Source organism: Ammodytes marinus, assembly GCF_949987685.1.
Source record: "Ammodytes marinus genome assembly, chromosome: 15".
Lineage (NCBI taxonomy): Eukaryota > Metazoa > Chordata > Actinopteri > Uranoscopiformes > Ammodytidae > Ammodytes > Ammodytes marinus.
Genome location: NC_137219.1, coordinates 8,269,551 through 8,292,729, shown reverse-complemented (window position 1 = coordinate 8,292,729; position 23,179 = coordinate 8,269,551). Strand labels below are relative to the sequence as shown.

The 23,179-nt window shown below is 44.9% G+C and overlaps 1 protein-coding gene across 2 annotated transcripts in view; it reads left to right on the top strand.

The window, feature by feature from the left end:
- The window catches only part of pld1a (phospholipase D1a), a 43,823-nt gene that overhangs the window by 11,654 nt on the left and 8,990 nt on the right, over positions 1–23,179 (top strand). Inside the window, exons 2-16 of one of the 2 annotated variants that reach the window (XM_080042582.1) lie at positions 4,153–4,377; positions 5,023–5,192; positions 8,711–8,853; positions 9,816–9,927; positions 15,884–15,949; positions 16,390–16,448; positions 16,620–16,712; positions 17,656–17,808; positions 18,855–19,004; positions 19,440–19,523; positions 21,237–21,318; positions 21,734–21,844; positions 21,946–22,131; positions 22,500–22,722; positions 22,904–23,032. In XM_080042582.1, coding sequence (XP_079898708.1) covers positions 4,185–4,377; positions 5,023–5,192; positions 8,711–8,853; positions 9,816–9,927; positions 15,884–15,949; positions 16,390–16,448; positions 16,620–16,712; positions 17,656–17,808; positions 18,855–19,004; positions 19,440–19,523; positions 21,237–21,318; positions 21,734–21,844; positions 21,946–22,131; positions 22,500–22,722; positions 22,904–23,032 — 1,954 coding nt within the window. In that variant the 5' untranslated portion in view covers positions 4,153–4,184. Of the gene's footprint in view, positions 1–4,152; positions 4,378–5,022; positions 5,193–8,710; positions 8,854–9,815; positions 9,928–15,883; positions 15,950–16,389; positions 16,449–16,619; positions 16,713–17,655; positions 17,809–18,854; positions 19,005–19,439; positions 19,524–21,236; positions 21,319–21,733; positions 21,845–21,945; positions 22,132–22,496; positions 22,723–22,903; positions 23,033–23,179 lie in introns of both variants that reach the window. The other variant, XM_080042581.1, reaches the window with a different exon arrangement.

Below are 23,179 nucleotides of genomic sequence, written 5' to 3'. Positions count from 1 at the left end.
CCTGAATACTTCTGGTTATTATGGGACTCATACTAGAACACCAAGGTAGTGCAACCAGTCATGCTAGTCATTACACAATACTGGAAGAAGGTTAAAAAGTCAAATTGCTGTCCTTGCTTGTGGGAGTTGAATATGTACACATAAGGGTCATAAAGCTGGACACTACAAGCACAACGACATGCAGAAGAATGCACTCCCAAGTTTCCCTGTATTCCACAGCATGTGTCAGGTTTCAGGATAAAGACAGACAAGAACCCAATTGCAAGACACAAAACAGTTCAGGTGCAGCAATAAAGTTTAATTGGAAGTGGATGACAAACCAGGTAGTTAAACAACATGGCAACAAGTCCAGAGTTGGGGCAGGCAAAAGGGTAATCCAAAACAAAAGTCCAAAAGACAGGTAGACACACGAACAGTCAGGCAGGATCGGAACACAGGATGAAATCTGAATGCTGGAAAGCTGGGTGAACACACTAGGACGTCTGACAATCTGGCAACTGACTGATTCGGTGTTTACAAGAAACCAAAACCGTTGTGTTTTCCAAAAAATCCTCCCTGGGAGTAGATCTCAAAAACGTGCGGTTTCATGCTTGCGTTTGCTGTTCATGTAAATGACATAGTGCAACCGCGAGAATATTTCCGCGTTTGCACCGTGTCGTGTAAAGTGCCCCTGAGGGAACTGAACTGAGATATATACTGGGGCTGATTAACTGGTGAATGGAGCAGGTGAGTGTGGGGCAGACCAGGTGAATGTAATTAACAGGGAGTGCAGAGCAGGAGGGAGTGGCCGGGTCTGAAATGACATGAAAGTTAGAAAGGAAAACAGACATATGAAAAGATAAGATAAGATAGTCTTTATTGTCATTGTACAGTCACCTATACAACGAAATTGGGATTGTCACCTGAAAGTGCATTACACACACCAGTGTTAATTTCGTAGACTAAGACTATGACGAAAAATATTCGTCTACGAACCTTTTTCACGGACGTAAACTAAATAAAAACTAAATAAAAAGGCAGATGTGATTACGAAGACTGAGACTAATTTAACTGACACTATAGTCTACGAATAGGAACTAGACGAAACTGTTAGGGCGGGACGAATGGAGAAGAGATCCAATCAGAACTACTCTTTTTGTGGGACAAGTTGGGAAGAAATCCAATCAGTGCAAAGCAGCGAATTCAACCCTGTGTCGGTGAAAATCGACGGGAGACCGCGCAGGTGTGAGCGGGTGGAGTGAGCCGCTGTGCTGAAAAACTCTGCGGTATGATGGACAAAAATTATAGTCAGGGATATCCTGCCCGTTAACGATGTCTAGGGGAACGGCTAAGTTCCGCGATCTGTTTGTAGTAGGCTCTGTCTCGAGTTTGAATACACAGAGCCATGTGAAACTGCCGCCTCCGTCCGTTAGTTTCTGTTTTTAAGTTACAATCAACTCCGACGCATGGACAGCGTTCAATTAAAACCTCTAATTGTATTATCTAAAAGGCTTTGATGCAAAAGAAGTCCGAACACACACAGCGGCAGCAGTGTTGCTTAAAGGAAGGCGCAGTTGCTCAAATTTATCAGCACCTCAACTGCGTGCTGCTGCCCAGAGGCGGCCTTAGCGATCTCGGGGCCCGTTTCAAGACCTAGTGTGGGGCCCCCCACTTTTTTAAAATATTTTCTTTATTTTATAAATAATGCTTGTGCATGCTCCCCGCAAAAAGAAAAAAGATTGTGGAATCCAGTTGGTTCATAGACAGATCATGAGATAATGGGCCCCCGGGCACAGGCTCTTAAAGCCCCCTCTCCCCCCTATCCAGTCAGGTACACTGATTTTATGTGAGATTATTACTAATGAAATAGAATACATGTTTTGTATTACAACCGTTAAATCTGTGTCTGTATTGCATATTCAAACCTTAATACCATTCAATTAAGAAAAACACTTAGTCGACGAAGTCCGCTGTAGATTTAGTCAAACTAAAATCTGCTTATATTTAGTAGACTAGACTAGACTAAGACTAAAATATTTTAGATGACTAGAATAGGACTAAGACTAAATGGTGTGATATTCAAAAGACTAAGACTAGAATTTGCTGCCAAAATTAACACTGACACACACAGAAAAAACAGACAAGCAATTTAAGTTAAAAACAGTATAAAAACAAGACACAGAAATAACAAAAGAAACAAGACAAGGACAGGCAATGTCATAATAAATAAATCTAAAAGGCAGAAAGCATATTGCACTTGTGGAAAGTGAGGTAGCCTATATGTATGTCTGTTTAATGTTTTATGAGAGTTAAGGGTCCTGATTGCCCAAGGAAAGAAGCTGTTAGCCAGTCTGTTGGTTCTGCTCTTCAGGCTCCTGTACCTCCTACCAGAGGGCAGTAGGCTGAGCAGGTGGTGGCTGGGATGGAGGTGGTCACGGATGATCTTCTTTGCTCTTGAGAGGCATCGAGAGCTGGCGATGTTATCCAAGGAGGGCAAAGGAGAGCCAATAGTCTTTTCAGCTGACCTTATCACCCTCTGCAGCCTTTTTCTGTCAGCCACTGTGCAGCCAGCATACCACACAGTGATGGAGAAGGCCAGCACACTCTCAATGGTTGAGCGGTAGAAAGTCACCAGCAGCTTCTCCTCCAGTCTGTTCCTCTTGAGTACCCTCAGAAAGTGGAGTCGTTGTTGGGCCTTCTTCACCACCGCTTTCGTGTTAGCTGACCAGGATATGTCCTCAGAGATGTGAGTTCCCAGGAACTTAAAGATGGAGACTCTATCCACACAGTCACCATTTATGTGGAGAGGAGCGGGGTCAGCTCTGTGTCTTCTGAAATCCATTATGACCTCCTTTGTTTTTGTGGTGTTAAGGGTCAGGTTGTTTGCAGCACACCACTCCACCAGCCGCTGCACCTCATCCCTGTAGGCCGACTCGTCTCCTCCGGTAATGAGCCCCACCACAGTCGTATCATCCGCAAATTTGACTATTGTGTTGGTGGGGTGGGTGGGAGTACAGTCATGTGTGTAGATGGCATACAGGAGTGGGCTCAGCACGCAGCCTTGTGGAGAACCCGTACTGAGCATGAGGGTGGAGGAGCTGTGGGTGCCAATCTTAACAGACTGCGGTCGATTTGTAAGAAAATCTTTTATCCAGGCACAGGTGGCGGGGGGAAGTCCAGGGGCCTCATTTATAAATGTGGCGTACGCCCAGAAGAGGGCGCACGCCAATTTCTACGCAAACATTGGGATTTATAAAAAGCAAACTTGACGGGAAGATGTGCGGTCCTCCATGCAAACTCTGACCCATGCGTACGCACAGAAAGTGGAGAAAGGAGAAACAGCGACTCCGTCGGCACATGTATGAAGTGCAAGAACGAATGTGTTAGTGTAAAATGAATCCAGATATAGGCCTATTATAAGCCATGTAGGTCTATCATATAGGGAGTTCCTTTGCAAAACGGATGAAGCCATTCTTACAACTAATAAAAAAATGCCTCCACGGATTTTTCCATGGAGTGATACCAACAAAAAACTAAACGAATTAGGATCTTAAATAGCCTACAAACGGAGATATGAGTGCAAATAAAACAAAAAAACAAAAACAAAAAAAAAAAACGTTTGAATAAGCTCTGCATGTTATTGGATTCATTCTGATAATATTGAGGTGGAATACAACCTATTACTTTTACACTGACGCTGTTCTCGATGCCTCAGTCAGGCAGACAGGAGTGCACAGTTTCATACACTTTTTTTCGCCAGGCACTCCATCAGGTCCGGTGGCTTTTCTTGTGTGCACTGACCTGAATACACGACTCACTGGATGTTCCTGCATAGTGAGTGTGTGTTGGCTTGTGGACAGAGGGGTCAGCATGTCTGTGTTGGGCCTTGTTGCCTCAAAGCGGGCAAAGAAATGATTTAATTCCTCTTCCAGCGAGGCGTCGGCACTGATGGTCACTGAGGGGCTGCTGTTGTAGTTTGTGATATGTTTTAATCCCTGCCACACTTGACGTGGGTTGTTGTTTTGTCAGATGGCCCTCAACCTTCCTTTTGTAGGCCTTCTTCGCAACCAAGAAGAAAACAAACTAAATACTGGCTGGAGTTGTGACAGCATGTGACGTTTATGTATTTATTTGGACATCTCACCACGCCTCCCTTCTTCTTCTCTCTTGTAGGCTCGCCCTGCTCTGGGGGCTAACAGCTGAGCATGCTGGGAAAGGCACCGCCCACCACCAGTAGCCTCAACCTGGTGACTTCTGAAGTTTCTGAAGAGGCAGCAGCAGCAGCGGGCCCGGACGCACACGACGGCATCGTGATGGCTGACCTGGTGGAGAGCCTCGATACCAGAGAGCTGGACATGGGGGAGGGAGAGGAGATAGACTGCGAAGGAAGCAGCTTAGGTATGTGTCTGTGTGTGTGTGTGTGTGTGTGTGTGTGTGTGTGTGTGTGTGTGTGTGTGTGTGTGTGTGTGTGTGTGTGTGTGTGTGTGTGTGTGTGTGTGTGTGTGTGTGTGTGTGTGTGTGTGTCCGTGTGTGTGTGTGTGTTTGTGTGTGTGTCCCCGTGTGTCTGTGTTTGTGTCCGTGTGTGGTGTGTGTGTTTGCATATTTTCTGTCCGTCTCAAGTGTTTTGTTTTTGGGATGTCACCATTCATAACATCTCTCCCAGGAACAAACAAAACCCAGATAAATAAAAAAAAATGCATACACGATAAATCCAGCAGCCGGTTTAGTTCAGTGATAAACAGTTCAGCTGGTTGTTAACCTGCCATGAAACTATCAACCAGAATCCTCATGCATAAGCAATATTTAGATGACCATATAAGACCAAAGGGAATAGGTAATTGACTATCCTCTCTGGTTTGTACCCAGGGTCTCTGGGAAATGTAGGATGATTAAGGTGTTGTAGACCTGTAAGGCTTAGTGAAAGTGGGCTTACATCGTATGTCCCACATCTATCCATCCATTCATTTATCATCTATCCATCTATCCATCCACAAACAAAAATTACCTGCTAACCACCTCCCCTCCTTCCTCCTTCTGCTATAGGCGACTGTCGTATCCCGTTTTCGGCGGTCTATTCCACAGTGGGCTTCAAGGAGGCCAATGCCCGGGTCTACCTCCCCACTGTGCCCATCACAGCACGCATCCTGGAAGTGGAGAGATTCACCACCGCACAGGATCGCTTCAACGTGTCACACCTCAGGAGTGTCAACAAGGTGACACACACACACACACACACACACACACACACACACACACACACACACACACACACACACCACACAAAGCAAAACACACAAAACAAAACACACAAAACAAACAAAACAAAACACACAAAACACACAACACACACACACACAGAGTACACGGCACCACTTCATTACTTTAACTTGCACTCCATACTTTTTTAAACGTTTGTATTATTTAATTTGTTAGCCCCTGCACATTAAAGGGAAAATTCGCCAATTTTCAACCTTAACTCATCTACCATAATATCCTTTGGGTTGCATTATATCCCCGTGTATTTTTTCAACATCGTCCGTTTCGCGGGGGCCGAGCTTCAAAAATCCATTCACCGGTGACGTTTCTGTGACGTTTCCGTGTCAAGGAAGAGCTCGTGCAGACTACAGACTCTTGGAGCCGAGCTCACCAACCCCCCTCTCTGTGAATCCAGGGGGCGGGCTCTAAAAGCACGTGCGAACCAAAACAAACCGTCTGTCCATGCCCATGGTCCGTGACAGTTTACTTGTATCATTTCCTGCATTGAAAATTGCATCTTTTCACACGGGCACAGACGATATGGATGAGGATACTTTAAAACGTGTGTTGGCTGACTGGAATGAACCAGCAGGGTATTTAGTTGGGCCAGAGAAGCCTACACTGCTGAAGAAATTCAGCGAGGAAATACAGTATGCAGAGAGGCCGAGGCTGCAGCTGTTTCAGCCTTGGTTAGGGTTAGCCTTGTAAGACAATACAACTGGACCACCATTAGAAACCGAGAGACATTTTCAATATCCCAAAAATAATTTGGAAAAGACAACAAATACCAGCAAGACCGGGAGGGCAGATGATCATTGAGTGAGTAACATTATTTTTTTCTAGCATGTTGTAACGTTATCTTTGTCACATTGTGTTGTCTGAGCCATTGCACTGATGTTGCACTTAGCATGTCTATAGCACTTTTCAGAAGAACCCTTTACAACAGGTCAAATAAAATGACCAGTCGTTTGTTCTTACATTGGCTGCTATTGTTACATTATAGCTTTGTGGAGAGTAACCACTTGTTTTGTGTTTTAATTTCTTTAGACATAATCGACTTGTCACACGTCGGTTCTTGATTGAGTGGGTGCTCCAAAGGGGAGATACTTGGCAAGGGGACCGCATCGTCTTACCTGATTGTGTCATACAGCGCATCAGAGCCAAATATCCATCTCCAAATGGTCACTACAGGCGACAGGCTGAAGAAGACGCTACGTAGAAGCTACGGATGAGCTATGATCAAATATTTTGACCTGTAAATACTGCTGCTAACTATGGACACTGATTGAGATTTAATCATGTGAAAATGTGTCAATTCTCCTTGACTGTATTTACAAATAAAAATAATTTTGTATAAACATGATTGTTTTTTGTCATTGCATAGGTAACCATTTTAATACATAGGTTTGACTTATCAACTAAAAGTGAAATAGTTTCAGAGAATCAAACACTTTATAAGGCATAGATAGAGTTTAATATAACAAGCAAGTAAAACAGTGTGCATTATTCTACACACAACTGTAAAGTATGTACATATACAAATGTAAAAAAGAAAAATAACATTTTCAAAAGCTTTGAGTTTCCAGTGTGTTGGGAAAAACAATTGTAGCATAATGCTTCCTTCGTCAAGTTACTGTTGAAATATTGAGTGATGTTTAGCAGCAGCTTCTTCTGTAGTTGGTTTTGGACATGTTGTGAGGGAGGGCAGGCTGAGGGAGCTGTAGTGATGATGTGATGACGAGTTCTACGAGGGACGCTCTGAAGTGGTGCGTGTGTGCGGGATGTAAACAGTCTTCACAACAGAGTGCGTGGTCCTCGGACAATACACCATCTTCCTTTGGACCTCACCTGAAATGACAAATTATGATTGTATCACAAGGCCAGCACTGAAGAGATGACAAAAGAAAAATCAATGTGTTATACTGTAAAGATAATGTTGCTGTTGCAATAAATATATAAAACAGACAAACCACTATGTAACCATAGATAGGTCAGTCAGTTAGTGCACTAACACAATAGTAGTCTTTTGTCTAAGAAGACATCATGTTTATATTAGCAGCCAAGCATACTGTATGCCAGGGTGTGGCTATGCATTTGCATTAGGAAGAGCCAAGACGACACAAGACTAGGGACATCAGTGCTAATCACCCAGCCATCACCATCAGCATAGCAATTGTTTATGGTTTTGGAAAGCTGATCATTTTAACGACATCGCTAATAACCATGCACATGGAAAACAAACACACAGTCACACACAAACAGTCTTGCAAATGCAACTAAATCTTCCTCAAGGATACACAGAGGGGCCTACTGCCCCCCTCACGAGTTCACTTCTAACTTTAGCTTAGCGGCTAAGGTAACTTGGCTACAGCTACAACCGGTAGACTAATTCCTCCTTGCCCCATCTATCAGCCTTACACCGGGACACAATATTCAACAGCGGTGTGGGCAGCACAGTTATTAATGTAGGGGAAACACTGATACTAACTACAGTAGGCTACTATGCAATTTAGCTCACGTTAGCTTACCTTTATTCGGATTCTTTTTCCCGGGGCTGGGGCTATGCATCACGCCGGTGAATAGGCAACAGGTAGGGCCTAGTATCTTCAGCTTACGCTTACTCCTGCTTCTTTTCTGTTTCCTAAAGTTGGCGCATCTAGGCACATTATAGGACGGCATGTTTTCTTTGTGGTAGTAGTCCAACAGTGAAATAATACGAAGCGCGCTATTACTGTACTGCTTACACGGGTCAGGTCCGTGCTGTGTTTATGTCACCATGGTAACGCGAGCAGCTCGGAATCTGGGCAGGCTGCAGAGCGTACCCCCCCCCCCGCGCAATGCATCCTGGGGCCTGTAGGAACTGTAAAAACGGCTACGTCAGCCCCGCGTCATCAGTTTAAATCCGAAATCATTGTGCTCTCTGCCAATTCGGATCAATTTTTGGGGGGCTTTTTTCAATAGACTACTAATATACTCGGCCCTGATATACCATTCACATGAAAATGGGCGAATTTTCCCTTTAAAGGTGTACAATAGTACCTTTTGGGTGTGTCACAGAATGAACATTTTCTCAAGCTTTCCGAAAAGGTCTTGTTTCACTGTTGTTGTTAACAGCAGCAGGGCTCACAGTTTTGTTCACACACATATTCTAGTCTTTTGTTTGGTTCCAGGTGCCTCAAAATAATTGAGTTTTGATTCATGATGATACAATTATTCAATACTAAGAATTACATGTAACACTAATTGCATCCTATGAAAATGTAAACAAATCCACATCCATTGAAAACCCCATAGTGCACCTTTAAGCTCATCCTATGTGTTAAAATTACACACACACACACACACACACACACACACACACACACACACACACACACACACACACACACACACACACACACACACACACACACTGCTACCCTTCCTCCCCTAATGTGTTGTGTATTACTGTGTGTGTGTGTGTGTGTGTGTGTAGTCTCTTCCAGCGGTGTTCCGGATCGAGCTGAAGCATGGTGAGTTTACCTGGGTGATCAAGAGGAAGGAGAAGCATTTCATGGATCTGCACAGGGAGCTGAGGACCTACAAGACCTTCATGAGGATACCACTGCCGTCGCGCAGGTCGGTGCCCACACACACACACAGACAGACAGACAGACAGACAGACAGCTTTGAGAGTATTAATTCACTACTTTATTGATTCCTCTACATCTGCATATTTTTCTCTACTCATTCACCCTTTCTTTTTTCTTCTTGACTTGCATTATGTTTCTGTCTCTTTCCCCTCCCTCTTCCTCTCTCTGGTGAGGCACACATTTTAAAAACAAAGGAATGAATGTTACATTTGGATTTGAATAAAATGTACTTTTGCCCTCGGTCTCTCTCCCGGTCTGTGTTTAGTCAAATAAATGTTGCCACTTTGCATTTTTCCTGATTAATAGAACCAGTGAGTCAATCTCTTCATTTGTTCAGGCTAAACACCTGCAGGCAGGTACACATGCAAGTATGTGTTTTCATTGTGGAGCAGTAGCTTAAAATATTTGTTATAGTTTTTTTTTTTTTTTTTTCTGCCAAAAGTTTTTTAAGCTTTGTCCTTAAAGGTGCACAATGCAGTTTCAGGGGAGGGTAAATCGTTTACATTTGCAGATCTTTTGTTAGTTTACAAAATGTATTTTCTCTACATGTAACTCTTAGAATTGAATAATTCTATAATCATGAATCAATTAAAATTATTCCAAGTAACTGGAACCAAATGTAAGACTACAAGATGCTTGTAAACACAAATGTGGGCCCTGCTGCTGTAAACAACAACAGCAGTAACTTGAAGTAACTTTTCAGGTAGCTTTCTAACTTCAAACTGTGCTACACAGATCCAATTTTCCTGTGAGGTAAAGTTTGTTTTCTCCAGTAGTGAGAATAGACAATAGAACATGTTCACTTCTCTAAGAGTTACATAGGGCACCTTTTAAGGTTTATGGACAAAGTATGGAAAAACACTGTGCGATTTTGAGAAATGTTCTCTCTCTAAAAGCATCGTTAAATAGCAAATACTTTTTGTGAACTTCTTTATTTCTCTGTCTCAGCCACACAGTGAGGAGGAGGACAGTGAGGAAGAGTGAGGTGAGGGAGATGCCTTCACTGCCCAGGGGAGGAGGGGATGATCTGGTGCGGGACGAGCAGGTGTCCAGCAGGAGGGTATGTCTCCACAGTATCTCAAGCTTAGTTTTTTTTTGCCTTTTTTTCTTTTATGGGAAAAAAAGTTAATCTTGTCTTTTCTTAAAATTGGGGTGGAGAAAATGGCAGTTGGGATAGAGATTTGAATCCAAATACCTCAACCGCTCTACTTGTCCCTCCCCTATTGTCAGGATTGTACCAAAATGGCAGGCCAGAACCCAATAGCACGACAGCAAGCAGTTTCAGGTGTAGCAACAAAGTTTAATAAGAGTCAAACCAGGTGGTAGCGTAGCAAACAAGTCCAATAGGGGCAGGCAAAAGGGTAATCCAGAATCCAAAGGGTGGGTCAAAAACACGAACAGGCAGGCAGGTATACAGACAGGTAGCAGGTTAGTAAACGGACGCTGAAGAGCTATGTGACACAAAGACAATCTGGCAGGGAACTGAGGGAATGAACCGGTATATATACTGTGGGGCTAATAGCTGATGGGGAGCAGGTGAGTGTGGTTAGGCCAGGTGGAAGTAATCAGCAGGGAGTGCAGAGCAGGGGGGAGTGGCCGGGTCTGAAATGACAAGAGAGTTAATATGGGAACAGACAAGTGACAAAAAACTAAATTGTGGCTGAAGTAGTGACAGAACCCCCCCCCTCTAAGGACGGCTCCTGACGTCCCACCAGGCTGATCAGGATGGTCCCTATGGAATGTGGTGATGAGGTCGGGGTCCAGGATGTGGCGAGCCGGGACCCACGAGCGCTCCTCAGGGCCATAACCCTCCCAATCAACCAAGTATTGGAAACCCCTTCCCCGTCGTCGCGACCTGATGAGACGATGAACCGAGTAGGCAGGCCCTCCATCAATGAGCTGGGGGGGCGGCGGGGGTCTGGAGGAGGGCTGGAGCTGGGACTCTTTAACGGGTTTGATCTTGGATACATGGAAAGTGGGATGGATCCTCATGGAGCGAGGAAGACGGAGACGGACTGCAGCAGGATTGATGACTTTATTGATGGAGAACGGACCCACAAACCTGGGAGCCAACTTCCTAGACTCCACCCGGAGCGGAAGGTCCCGTGTAGACAACCAAACCTTCTGACCCGGAGTGTAACCGGGTGCAGGGGTCCGACGGCGATTGGCATATCTCTGGTATCGGTCGGACGAGCGCAGGAGAGCAGCACGGGCCCGCACCCAGGTGCGCCGACATCGCTGGACGAACGCCTGGACAGACGGGACACTGGCCTCTCGCTCCTGCTCAGGGAACAATGGAGGTTGATATCCTCGAGAGCACTGGAAGGGGGAAAGACCTGTTGCTGAACTTGGAAGTGTGTTGTGAGCATACTCCACCCATAGGAGCTGCTTGGACCAGGAGGACGGGTTCTGGGATGTGATGCAGCGCAAGGCAGTCTCCATCTCCTGGTTCATCCGCTCAGTCTGGCCGTTGGATTGAGGATGGAAACCCGAGGATAAGCTGACCGTGGCCCCCAACAGCTGACAAAACTCTGTCCAGAAACGAGAAGTGAACTGCGGCCCCCGGTCGGAGACAATGTCACAGGGAAGGCCGTGCAGACGGAAAACATGATGCAACATAATTTCAGCTGTTTCCTTGGCAGATGGTAACTTGGGCAACGGAACAAACTGAGCAGATTTAGAAAATCTGTCCACAATAGTAAGAATAGTGGTGTTACCCTCGGAGGGAGGCAGTCCGGTGACGAAGTCGATCGAGATGTGGGACCACGGACGATGAGGAACAGGCAGTGGCTGAAGAAGGCCCGCAGGGGCATGGCGAGCGATCTTGTGCTGGGAGCAAACACAGCAAGCAGCGATGAACTCCTTGGCGTCCTCTTCCATGGTAGCCCACCAGAACCGTTGCTTCAGCAGGGCTAGAGTGCGCCTAACCCCTGGATGACAGGCAAGGCGAGAAGAATGTCCCCACTGGAGGACCTGAGAGCGGAGATTCACAGGCACATACAGACGATTATCAGGGCAAGCACTGGGGGCCGGGTGGTCGGCCTGGGCCCGTTTTACCTTGTCCACAATGTCCCAGGTAACTGCGCCGATGACCATCTTAGTGGGGAGGATGCTCTCAGGAAGTGTGGGAACATGTTCGGATTGGAACTGACGGGACAGGGCATCTGGTTTGACGTTCCTAGAACCTGGGCGATAAGACAGGGTAAAATCAAAACGATTAAAGAACAACGCCCACCTGGCCTGACGGGAGTTCAACCGTTTGGCTGACCGGATGTACTCCAGGTTTTTGTGGTCCGTCCACACCACAAACGGATTCTTCGCCCCCTCCAACCAGTGCCTCCACTCCTCGAGAGCCATCTTAACCGCCAATAGCTCCCGGTTTCCAACGTCATAATTTCTCTCCGCTGGGGACAATTTGCGGGAGAAAAAGGCACATGGATGTAACTTTTGGTCTTTACCTGACCGCTGAGACAGGACTGCCCCCACCCCGGAGTCTGACGCATCCACCTCAACGACAAACTGGCGTTCTGGATCTGGTAGGATGAGGATGGGAGCAGAAGAGAACCGTGACCTTAACTCACTGAACACCCTTCCTGCAGCAGGGGACCATTGGAAGGCTACCTTTTGGGAGGTGAGGGCTGTCAGGGGAGCTGCTACAGAACTATAGTTGCGGATAAACCTACGATAGAAATTGGCAAACCCCAGAAATTGTTGAAGCTTCTTACGAGTGGTGGGGACCGGCCAATCCACCACCGCTTTAATCTTGGTGGGATCCATGTGAATACTTCCGACTGAAATTAGGTATCCCAGGAACGACACCTCAGCGGCATGGAACTCGGACTTCTCGACCTTCACGAACAGCTGGTTTTCTAGGAGTCTCTGAAGAACCCTGCGGACATGCTGCACATGGTCCTGTTCGGACTTGGAGAAGATGAGGATGTCATCAAGATAAACAAACACAAATACATTGAGAAAATCCCGGAGCACATCATTCACTAAGGCTTGGAATACTGCAGGAGCATTTGTGAGTCCGAAAGGCATTACCAGGTACTCGTAGTGGCCCCTAGGGGTATTGAACGCCGTCTTCCACTCATCCCCCTCCCGAATGCGAACTAGGTGATAGGCATTCCTGAGATCAAGCTTGGTAAACACAGAGGCCCCTTGCAAAAGTTCAAATGCAGAAGAGATGAGTGGGAGGGGGTACCTGTTCTTAATGGTGACATCATTCAGACCGCGGTAATCGATGCAGGGCCGGAGGGATTTGTCCTTCTTACCCACGAAGAAAAACCCTGCTCCAGCAGGTGATGAAGAGGGACGGATGAGGCCTGCTGCCAGTGAGTTGTTTATGTATTCGTCCATGGTCCTAGTTTCCGGGGCTGACAGAGAGTAGAGCCTCCCCCTGGGTGGGGATGAGCCAGGGAGGAGGTCAATGGCACAATCATACGGGCGGTGTGGGGGAAGAGAGGTGGCCCGTACCTTGTTAAACACCTCCTTTAAGTCGTAGTACTCCGACGGGACACCTGAGAGATCTGGGAATTCATTAGAAGAAGGGGTGCTGCAGGCAGGTAACAAGGCAGATTTCAGACAGACCGCAAGACATTGATCACTCCATTGTAGAATGGAACCGGTTCTCCAGTCAATGTGTGGATTATGTTTAATTAACCAAGGATACCCCAAGACAACTGGCTGCTGAGGTGCATTAATCAGGTGAAAGGTTAGTGATTCAGTGTGGTTACCTGATATGCCCAGATGAACAGGAACTGTGCGATGGGTTACAGTGCAGAGGAGGCGCCCATCGAGAGCAGTAGCCTCAATAGGCTCGGCCAAGGGTTCCTGGTTAATACCCAGCTGCATGGCAAGGCCCCGATCCAGAAGGTTGGTGTCAGCTCCCGAGTCAATGAGGACAGCGACAGTATGGGACAGACCATTAAAGTTGAGCTGGGCATGAAGTAGTGCTCGAGAGGGACCTTCAAAGTTCTTGATGCGGCTCACCAGCGCCCTCTGGATTCCTGGTGAGCCCTGTCTTTTACTGGACAAGATGACACGTAATGGCCTCCCTCTCCACAGTACATGCAACAGTTCTCCCTTTGGCGCCGTTGTCGTTCAGCAGCTGACAGCCTGGTCCTGCCCAGCTGCATGGGTTCAACTGGGTCACTAGAGGCAGCAGCGGTAGGAAAACCCGTTGAAGTGGAAGGTGAAACTGGAAGACGTGGAAGGCTATGGGAAGTGCTGGTCAGTACCTTCTCTCGTCTCCTCTCCTGGATACGTCCATCGATGCGGATAGCGGTGGCGATGAGAACGTCCAAATCCCCTGGAGGATCCCGGGCCGCCAGCTCGTCCTTGATGGCATCAGAAAGTCCGTTGTAAAAGGCGTCAGCCAGGGAGGAAGAGTTCCAGTCACTCTCTGCAGCGATAGTCCGGAACTCGATGGAATAATCAGTCACTCTCCGGCTCCCCTGAGCCAGGTTAAACAGACCCCGAGCAGCCTCTCGACCAGGGGTAGCATGATCAAACACCTTCCGAAGACCCTCAGAGAAGGCAGCCACAGAAGAACAGAGAGCCGACTGCTTCTCCCACTCGGCGGCACCCCAGTTCCGGGCCCGCCCAGTAAGCTGGGTGATCATGAAAGCCACTCTCGACCTCTCCGTGGGATATGTGAGAGGTTGTAGTTCAAAAGTCAATGAGCACAGAGTCAGAAAGGAGCGACAGGTATCTGGAGCTCCAGAAAAGCGCTCTAGAGCACTTAAGCGGGGCTCTGGACGGGAGACAGCAGGGACAGGAGGGCTGGTGGGTGGTTGAACCGCTGGGGTCTGACTGGCCAGCGTGAGCTGCTGGAGCTGGCCGCTCAGAACCTCAAAATGCTGATTGTGGCGTTCCGAAGCTTCCTGGAAAGCCACTTCCATAGCGGTGAACTGTCTCGAATGCTGGTGTAGGGCGGCACCTTGTGCTGCCACTTCTTGCTTAAGAGCCTTTGTGTCGGCTGGGTTCATCTTTTGGCCAGATTGTACTGTCAGGATTGTACCAAAATGGCAGGCCAGAACCCAATAGCACGACAGCAAGCAGTTTCAGGTGTAGCAACAAAGTTTAATAAGAGTCAAACCAGGTGGTAGCGTAGCAAACAAGTCCAATAGGGGCAGGCAAAAGGGTAATCCAGAATCCAAAGGGTGGGTCAAAAACACGAACAGGCAGGCAGGTATACAGACAGGTAGCAGGTTAGTAAACGGACGCTGAAGAGCTATGTGACACAAAGACAATCTGGCAGGGAACTGAGGGAATGAACCGGTATATATACTGTGGGGCTAATAGCTGATGGGGAGCAGGTGAGTGTGGTTAGGCCAGGTGGAAGTAATCAGCAGGGAGTGCAGAGCAGGGGGGAGTGGCCGGGTCTGAAATGACAAGAGAGTTAATATGGGAACAGACAAGTGACAAAAAACTAAATTGTGGCTGAAGTAGTGACACCTATGGTCCCTCCCTGACACGCTCTACACCAACAAAGTCGTGCCAAAGTGAATGGACAGTCCCAACAGCCAATAAGAACAGAGAATCGGAGCCTCACTCTGATTGGTCAAAGTGTACAGCTCATGTTAACTTTGACCAATCAGAAATCACATACCCCAGTTTTAAAGGTGCTCCGAGGAACTTTCAGTTTGTCTTAATTCTTGCACCCCCTTTGGACAAAAAGTGGTAGTGTTTTTACTACGGCAGCTGTAGTTCCTGGGTTAGCGTACCCATGACATTAAGGCATTAAGAAACACTACATAAAAATAGCATTCTTTGCACTGATGGTCTCGTTTCGTGTTACAGTACGTGTAATTTATGATCATCGGAGGAAAAATAAGACTGTTTCAGAAATATTTAAAAGTTCCTCGTAGCACCTTTTAACTTGATTGCAAAGGAGCTCTCCTGGCACTTGCTTTTTGCCGTGGCATGTTGGTGTTAGTTTATATGCATGGACTTTAATCATTAAAATACTCACAGTAGCCAAACAATAGTGTGTGTGTGTTGTGTTTTTACAGAGGCAATTAGAAGACTATTTGAACAAGCTGCTGAGGATGGCCATGTACCGCAAATATCACCATACAGTGAGTAACCCAAGCTAACTAAGCACGGCAAACTTTAACACGACCTCAAAATCATGGCTGACTGCCAGGTTTAGGTTTACACTAATGTTGTGTGTTTTTTATAAATGTCTCTTGATTTGACTGTGCTCTATCCTCATGGTGTTGACACAGAACCTGGATTTGTGTTTTACACATTGCACTGTGTCTGCTTTATGTTGACACACTGGAGTCATTACTGCTCATTTGAGTTTCTCCTGTGAGCAAAAAGACAAAAGTCTGGTAAATGCCATGAATAATAATGCAAAGCGCATTGACTCCAGGTAAATACCATGAATGCCGGAGTCACATGTCGATGTGTACAGTATTCACCTCTATCTATGGTATTCACCCATGTCCTTGGTTCCGTCTATACAACAGTTTGTGAAGCCTCTTGTTGTCTCTCTCTTCCTGTCTATTCTCAGATGGAGTTCATTGACATCAGCCAGCTGTCTTTCATTCATGACTTGGGACCCAAAGGACTGTGAGCATTTTCTCTTCTTTTAATCCCTTTTTTATTCCCAAATCAAGTTCTATTAATGTCGTGTCAGGTGTTCTAGCGCTCAACAGCAGAGTGAAGCTTGTGAGCTGACATTTTCACTGTCCTTGAAAGGCAGAATATATATTTGAACTATTTCTATTCTATCTCTTCAAGGGAAGGGATGATCTACAAGCGCTCAGGCGGACATCGTATCCCTGGCATGAACTGCTGTGGTCACAGCCAGGCGTGCTACCGCTGGTCCAAACGGTGTGTGTGTGTGTGTGTGTGTGGTTACCTCTGTCCTTGTGTGTCTCTCTTTGTCCTCCCTCTTGTCTTTCAATCTTTTTGTTTGTGTGTCTTTTATTCTCCCTCCCATTGCGTTTCAGAATTGTTTTCTTGTAAAAACAACTTAACTTACTTACTTAACTACTACTTTATAGCAACACTCTTGCCATTTTGAGTATTCTACTAAAGTTTAAATGACGGTGTCTTAAGTGTCTTGTGGTAATAAAAGATGGTTAAAGCGAAGGAATAGCATTTTTTCTATTAACTGGCAAACTCTTAAAATGTAGGTGTGATGAATGCTATGTACAAATTTCTGGCAGGGGAGGAAGCCTGAGCGTGGGTGTTCAAACACAGTCACAGCTCATATATTAAACATAATTTAACAGTTAAATAAGTGATGGTTTAGGCTGTCATGTTTATTCATGATTTTTATTTTATTTTTGGTAATCAGAAACAGAATCTCCTGATCTTCAGTCCAGCTGCATTGACACACGCTTCCCTGCATCTTTATCTGTTTGTCTCTTTAATTCTTCTTTCTCTTTCTCCGAGCCAAATAAAAAAATATTATGTGAGCGTTTTTATTGTAATTTTTCTAACTCCATTTTTTTTAAATACATGTTTGAAACGTTCAGCCCATCCACCCACATTCATTTCTCATGTTGATTTTATTCATACATCGTTTTTTGACAGTACACATTCACACATTATAAAGCCATGATTATGATGATAATATCCTGTGTGTGTGTGTGTGTGTGTGTGTGTGTGTGTGTGTGTGTGTGTGTGTGTGTGTGTGTGTGTGTGTGTGTGTGTGTGTGTGTGTGTGTGTGTGTGTGTGTGTGTGTGTGTGTGTGTGTGTGTGTGTGTGTGTGTGTGTGTGTGTGTGTGTGTGTGTGTGTGTGTGTGTGTGTGTGTGTGTGTTGTGTAGCTGGCTGGTGGTGAAGGACTCCTGCCTGCTGTACATTAAGCCAGACTCGGGCGCCATCTCTTTTGTCATGCTGCTGGATAAGGACTTCAGCATCAAGATGGACTCCAAAGACACAGAGACCAAACACGGAGTCCGGATTGACAGCCTCTCCAGGTTAGATTTATGTGTGTGTGTGTGTGTGTGTGTGTGTGTGTGTTTGTGCGTGTGCGAATGTTTCAGACGCCCAATTCGGAGACCTGTGTTCTTTCAGCACCAGTAACACAAAAGAAAATCCTCCTTTTTTACTGTTCAGTGAAGTTGTTACCATTTTATAATGTCTTTCAAAGGGTTATATTGGGGTGAGATCCAGTTTTTCCACATTCATTTCCTACACAGTGATTTCCAAGCAAAAACCGCTTTCAAGAGACGCATTACAATCTCCTGAGAAGTGGCCCTACAGCTGTTGTACTCCATTAGCTGTTTAAAGTGTAGCTGGTGGAGTGCACTCCAGCAAATGTAGGAATAGTAGGAAAAAGTCAATCTTACTGAAAATGCATTACACTTCGTTCAAGTTTGCTGAATCTGCTACGCTAAAAGACCAGGTGTTTACCCTTAATCAATCATTTTGGCTGTCCAACCTGCAATGCTCTAAAAAATTAATAAAAAAAAATCATCAGTGGGCTCAAAAGAAACCACTGCTTCATTGCTTAATGCTGCACATAAATTAATAATAAAGCAGTTTTTACCTTCGTAAAGCAACACAAAAAGCCAAGTAAAGGTTCAACAATGACATAATGGGTACATTGGTAAGACTCAATAAATGGGTTTGTAATGCTTTTCTTCTTGCTTTTCTTTTACAACTATAAGAAACTCATAACTCATTATTAATGTTAGTACGCAATCAATAAATAGTTAACAAGTTTCTTATAAGTGCTTATAAAAGTCTTATAATCTCACAATAAACATTTTTATTATGATATTATTACCCTTATATATAGTCTTATTTACACCGATGCATGTTAATAAGCATCTATTAAGGGTCTGATTACATATTAAATAATGCTTATTACAAGGACCTTAATATAAAGCTTTATCCTAATGTGATTCAGACCATAGCTAATCAAATGACTACTTGTTTATGTATGTGTGCGATTATGGTTAATATACCGCAGTAGAACAATCTATCTATTCCATTGTGTCTGTGTATATTCTCCCCTCAGGACGCTGGTGTTTAAGTGCAGCAGCTACAGACACGCGCGCTGGTGGGGTCAGAGCATCGAGAGCTTCGTCAGGGACAACGGGAAGGCCTTCCTACGAGATCACCGCTTCGGATCATTCGCACAGGAGCAGGAAAACGTCCGGGCCAAATGGTAACCAACTGTACACTGAGAATGCACCATCAGCTGTTACTGATGTTGAGGTGTCAACAGAAAGACTAAATGCAATTACAAGGAGAATTTAAAAATACAAAAGTACTGTAGGTTTCTAAGAGGAAAAGTTCAAGTTTGTTTGTTTATCATATCATACTGTATATCGCATCAAATACAGGGCCAGTCATTCTTAACTCTCATCTCCAACAAGCGGGGTGGGGGGGGGGGGGGGAGGGAGGAGGACAGCTGTGGTCTTGTGAGGTTATGGAAAGAAATAGGGAGTTAAAAAAACACTTATGTCACAATGACACACAGCTATGGATGTCGCCTGAGGCATACAGAAATTGGGGAAAAGTGAATATACGTACATGTGCGATTCTTTTTCCCACTTTGAGAACACTGAAGCATGTGTTTTAATGTCTGTTAATTCCACAGGTATGTGAATGGAAAGAATTACATGGAGGATGTGGCCGATGCTTTGGAGGAGGCCAAAGAGGAGATCTTTATCACCGACTGGTGGTGAGTTTCAGTGTTTCCTTTTGTGGGTAAATGTGTAACAATGTCAAAAGGTTTCTGATCGAGGGTGTGTCTGCTGTCAACTCAGAAGTGAACAGCTGGACCATCTCCAGACCTTACGTAATCATTGTAGAGAATCAAAACAGCAGAACAATGAACCACTATTTGTATTACTCAACCAGGGGCCTGTATTGCAAAACACCTATAACCTAGTTTGGATCCCTCTTGAGTCGTCAGGATTGTGTGAAATAGATGAAGTGAATGCTCATAAAGGGATTAAACATGGAAGATTTTATTTATTTTTTCACGCGATGAACCATCAAAGTATGACGTCTACTGATCCATATAAATATTTATACAGCTTTTCATGACTTTGCTTTAATATAAATGCCTTACTGATCACATCTGATTGGTCAGCAGTTGTTCTGTCGACACGTTTTTGATCTGATCCTCTGAACTGAAGATAAGGTTAGCCACGCAGCATTAGGTTACCACGGTGAGCTAACCTGCCTCAAAGTGAGCCAGCTTTGGGATACTGGAAAGCCTAAAAGTCAGTATTAATCACCAAACTGCATTATGTTTGAGCCCATCCATATTTACATGCCAGCACTCTTCATTGTTGCGTCTTTTGGTCAATGGAATAGAGTGAAACCATTGGCTGGCCAGTTTGATGACATCACCTGCGCTTACATGTGCGTCCTTGTTCGTGCACACGTAACAAACATAACAGGGAACTCACTCATTGTACTATGTCAATCCTCTTTAGTATTCAAATTTCAAATATTCGCTGCCATAAAAAGGGGCTAAGAAAGCTGACACTGACTGTCTGCATGCTGTCACACATTACATTATGTATTACCCACAAGTCCTGGCTCTCAGTCAGGCGATACAATGGTAAATGGCTCTAATTACAGCTTCATCCATGCACCCAGAATAGAAATGCCCTGACAGAAAGATACAGTGTCCGCATAGTGTTAGTTTACATTTCTGCAACACCCACTTTGTCTATCTTTGTCTCTTCTAAATGTATTGTCTTTCTATTTACCGGTCGGAAACCATGTTCGTAACATAAGAACTGTTCATGGGGGCCTGAAGGAGAACTGAATGTGTAGATGTGTCACCCTGTACCTTGTCTGTCTGCTTATGTTTCTATGTGTGCGTAATTCTTTTTTAGGCATGTGTAATTAAGATGAGGAAACATTCCATTTCTTTTGAAAACAAAGAAGCAACTCACTTGTCTACTCACGTACTTCACGTTATCTGAAGTTCAATCCTATCACTTTCCTCTCTTTCAGATATCTTAATGTTGCTTGGTATGGAGATTTATAATGGGAAATAAACACTGTGTTTGTGTATACACACTGTAAATAGTTTACAGTCCCTTTAGAGGCAAATGTGCAGCTGTTTGACGTGGCTGAAATCCCTGGGTTCCAAAGCAGTAATCACTGGGTTTATGTTCTTAACCAATGAGGTGTCAGCCTATGTAACGGGAGCCAATGGCATTGTAGACATGTAAGCTCGGGGTTTCCAATGTGAGTGACTCATGGGAATACATCACTGTGTCCTGTCAGTCACATGTACAGTGTGTGAAAACTGTTGGTAGATTTAAAAGGTGAATCAAAACATTAATTTCTCCATCTTTTAAATGTTTTATTTTTTAAATAATGGCGATGCATTCACTTTTTTAAATTTTTTATTTTTTTATTTTTTTACCAGGCTCAGTCCAGAGATCTTCTTGAAGAGACCTGTCGTGGAGGGAAACAGGTGGAGGCTGGACTGTACACTGAAACGCAAAGCAGTAAGTAGACATTGCGTTTTACATCATGGGAGAGACATGTCAACAGTATGATTGAGCACTATAACCTCTGTATTCTTCTTAAAAAACACAATTCTTCCCCTACTTCAATGTGGCTCAGGTTCAATGGTCTGAAAATCTTATTTAGATCAGAATGAAAATACAGATTAAATTTGCAAAGTATAAGAACTGTATGGTTTTCAATGCTTACCATTATATTGAGCTTGCTTCATAATATGGGACATAGAGGTCTGAATGTTCTTTACCTTTAGTATATATATTTATATGAGCATATATTATGAAATGTATGCTCATACACATCTTTATAATGTGAATTCCTAAATATCCTCTTCGGAAATAATTAATATTTATATTCAAGATGGATATTAATATTTTCTATATATTCTTTATTCTACAGCAACAGGGAGTGCGCATCTTTGTGATGTTGTATAAGGAGGTGGAGCTGGCCCTGGGCATCAACTCGGGTTACAGCAAGAGGACCCTCTCTCACCTGCACCCGAACATCAAGGTGAGTAAAGGATTATGGGTATTGAAGGCTGACGATGATTATGACGACCTTCCACGATCTATGCAAATTCATATGTGCTGTATTTTTACATTGTAAAACAGGTAATGCGTCATCCGGACCACGTCTCCTCCTCCGTCTACCTGTGGGCGCATCACGAGAAGATCGTGGTCATCGACCAATCGGTGGCCTTCGTGGGCGGGATCGACTTGGCGTACGGTCGCTGGGACGACAAAGAACACCGGCTGACTGATGTCGGCAGTGTGACGCGTTCAGTGGCCCTGGAGCAGGTCAGTCACACACACACACACACACACACACACACACACACACACACACACACACACACACACACACACACACACACACACACACACACACACACACACACACACACACACACACACACACACACTTAATTAAAAATGCTTGTCTGACACATTTTTTACATCTGCTTCTTGATATCAAAATGCCATATAGGTGCAATTAAAATCATCATGAAACATGTCTATAAAAAGAACAATTAAAAGAACGTAAGAATATCAGCTTCATTAAGCTAGGATTTATTGTGCGCCCTTGTATTAGACACAGCGTTCATTTTAACTCGCTGTAACTATTCAACTAGCAAATGAGTCTCCTGCTGTTTCCATGTTAGCAGGCTCAGGCTGGCTCCACCAACACTCCAGCATCCAGTAAAGGAGTGTCTTCTGTGGACGAGGTCTCCAAGAGCAACGGGCGAGGGACCCCCCCCACCGAGCCCGTGGACCTGCCCAAACTGAAGGGGATTGGCCGCAACAGGAGGGTTCGCTTCAGTCTGTACAGACACCTGCAGAAACACACTCTGCAGCATGCTGACAGTGTGAGCAGTGTGGACAGCACAGGTATGTGTGTATGTGAGAAGAACCACAGGGGAATATGTGACTGAGAGATTCTGAATGTTGGAATAGGAACTGGGTGAATGAGGCATATATACTAAACATAATGCAGTTAACTTACCATAATATTTCCATTCTGTGTGTGTGCGTGGTGTGTGTGTGTGTGTGTGTGCGGGCATGCGTGTAGGGAGCGGTTCAGTGCAAAGCCTAAAGACTGGAGTCGGAGAGTTACAGGGCAACACACGCTTCTGGCATGGAAAGGACTACTGCAACTTTGTCTACAAGGACTGGATCCAGCTGGAGAAACCCTTTGATGGTCAGTTACACACACACACACACACACACACACACACACACACACACACACACACACACACACACACACACACACACACACACACACACACACACACACACGCTCACATGCTTTCTTAGGTCTTAACATGAAAAGTCAGCTCAACAT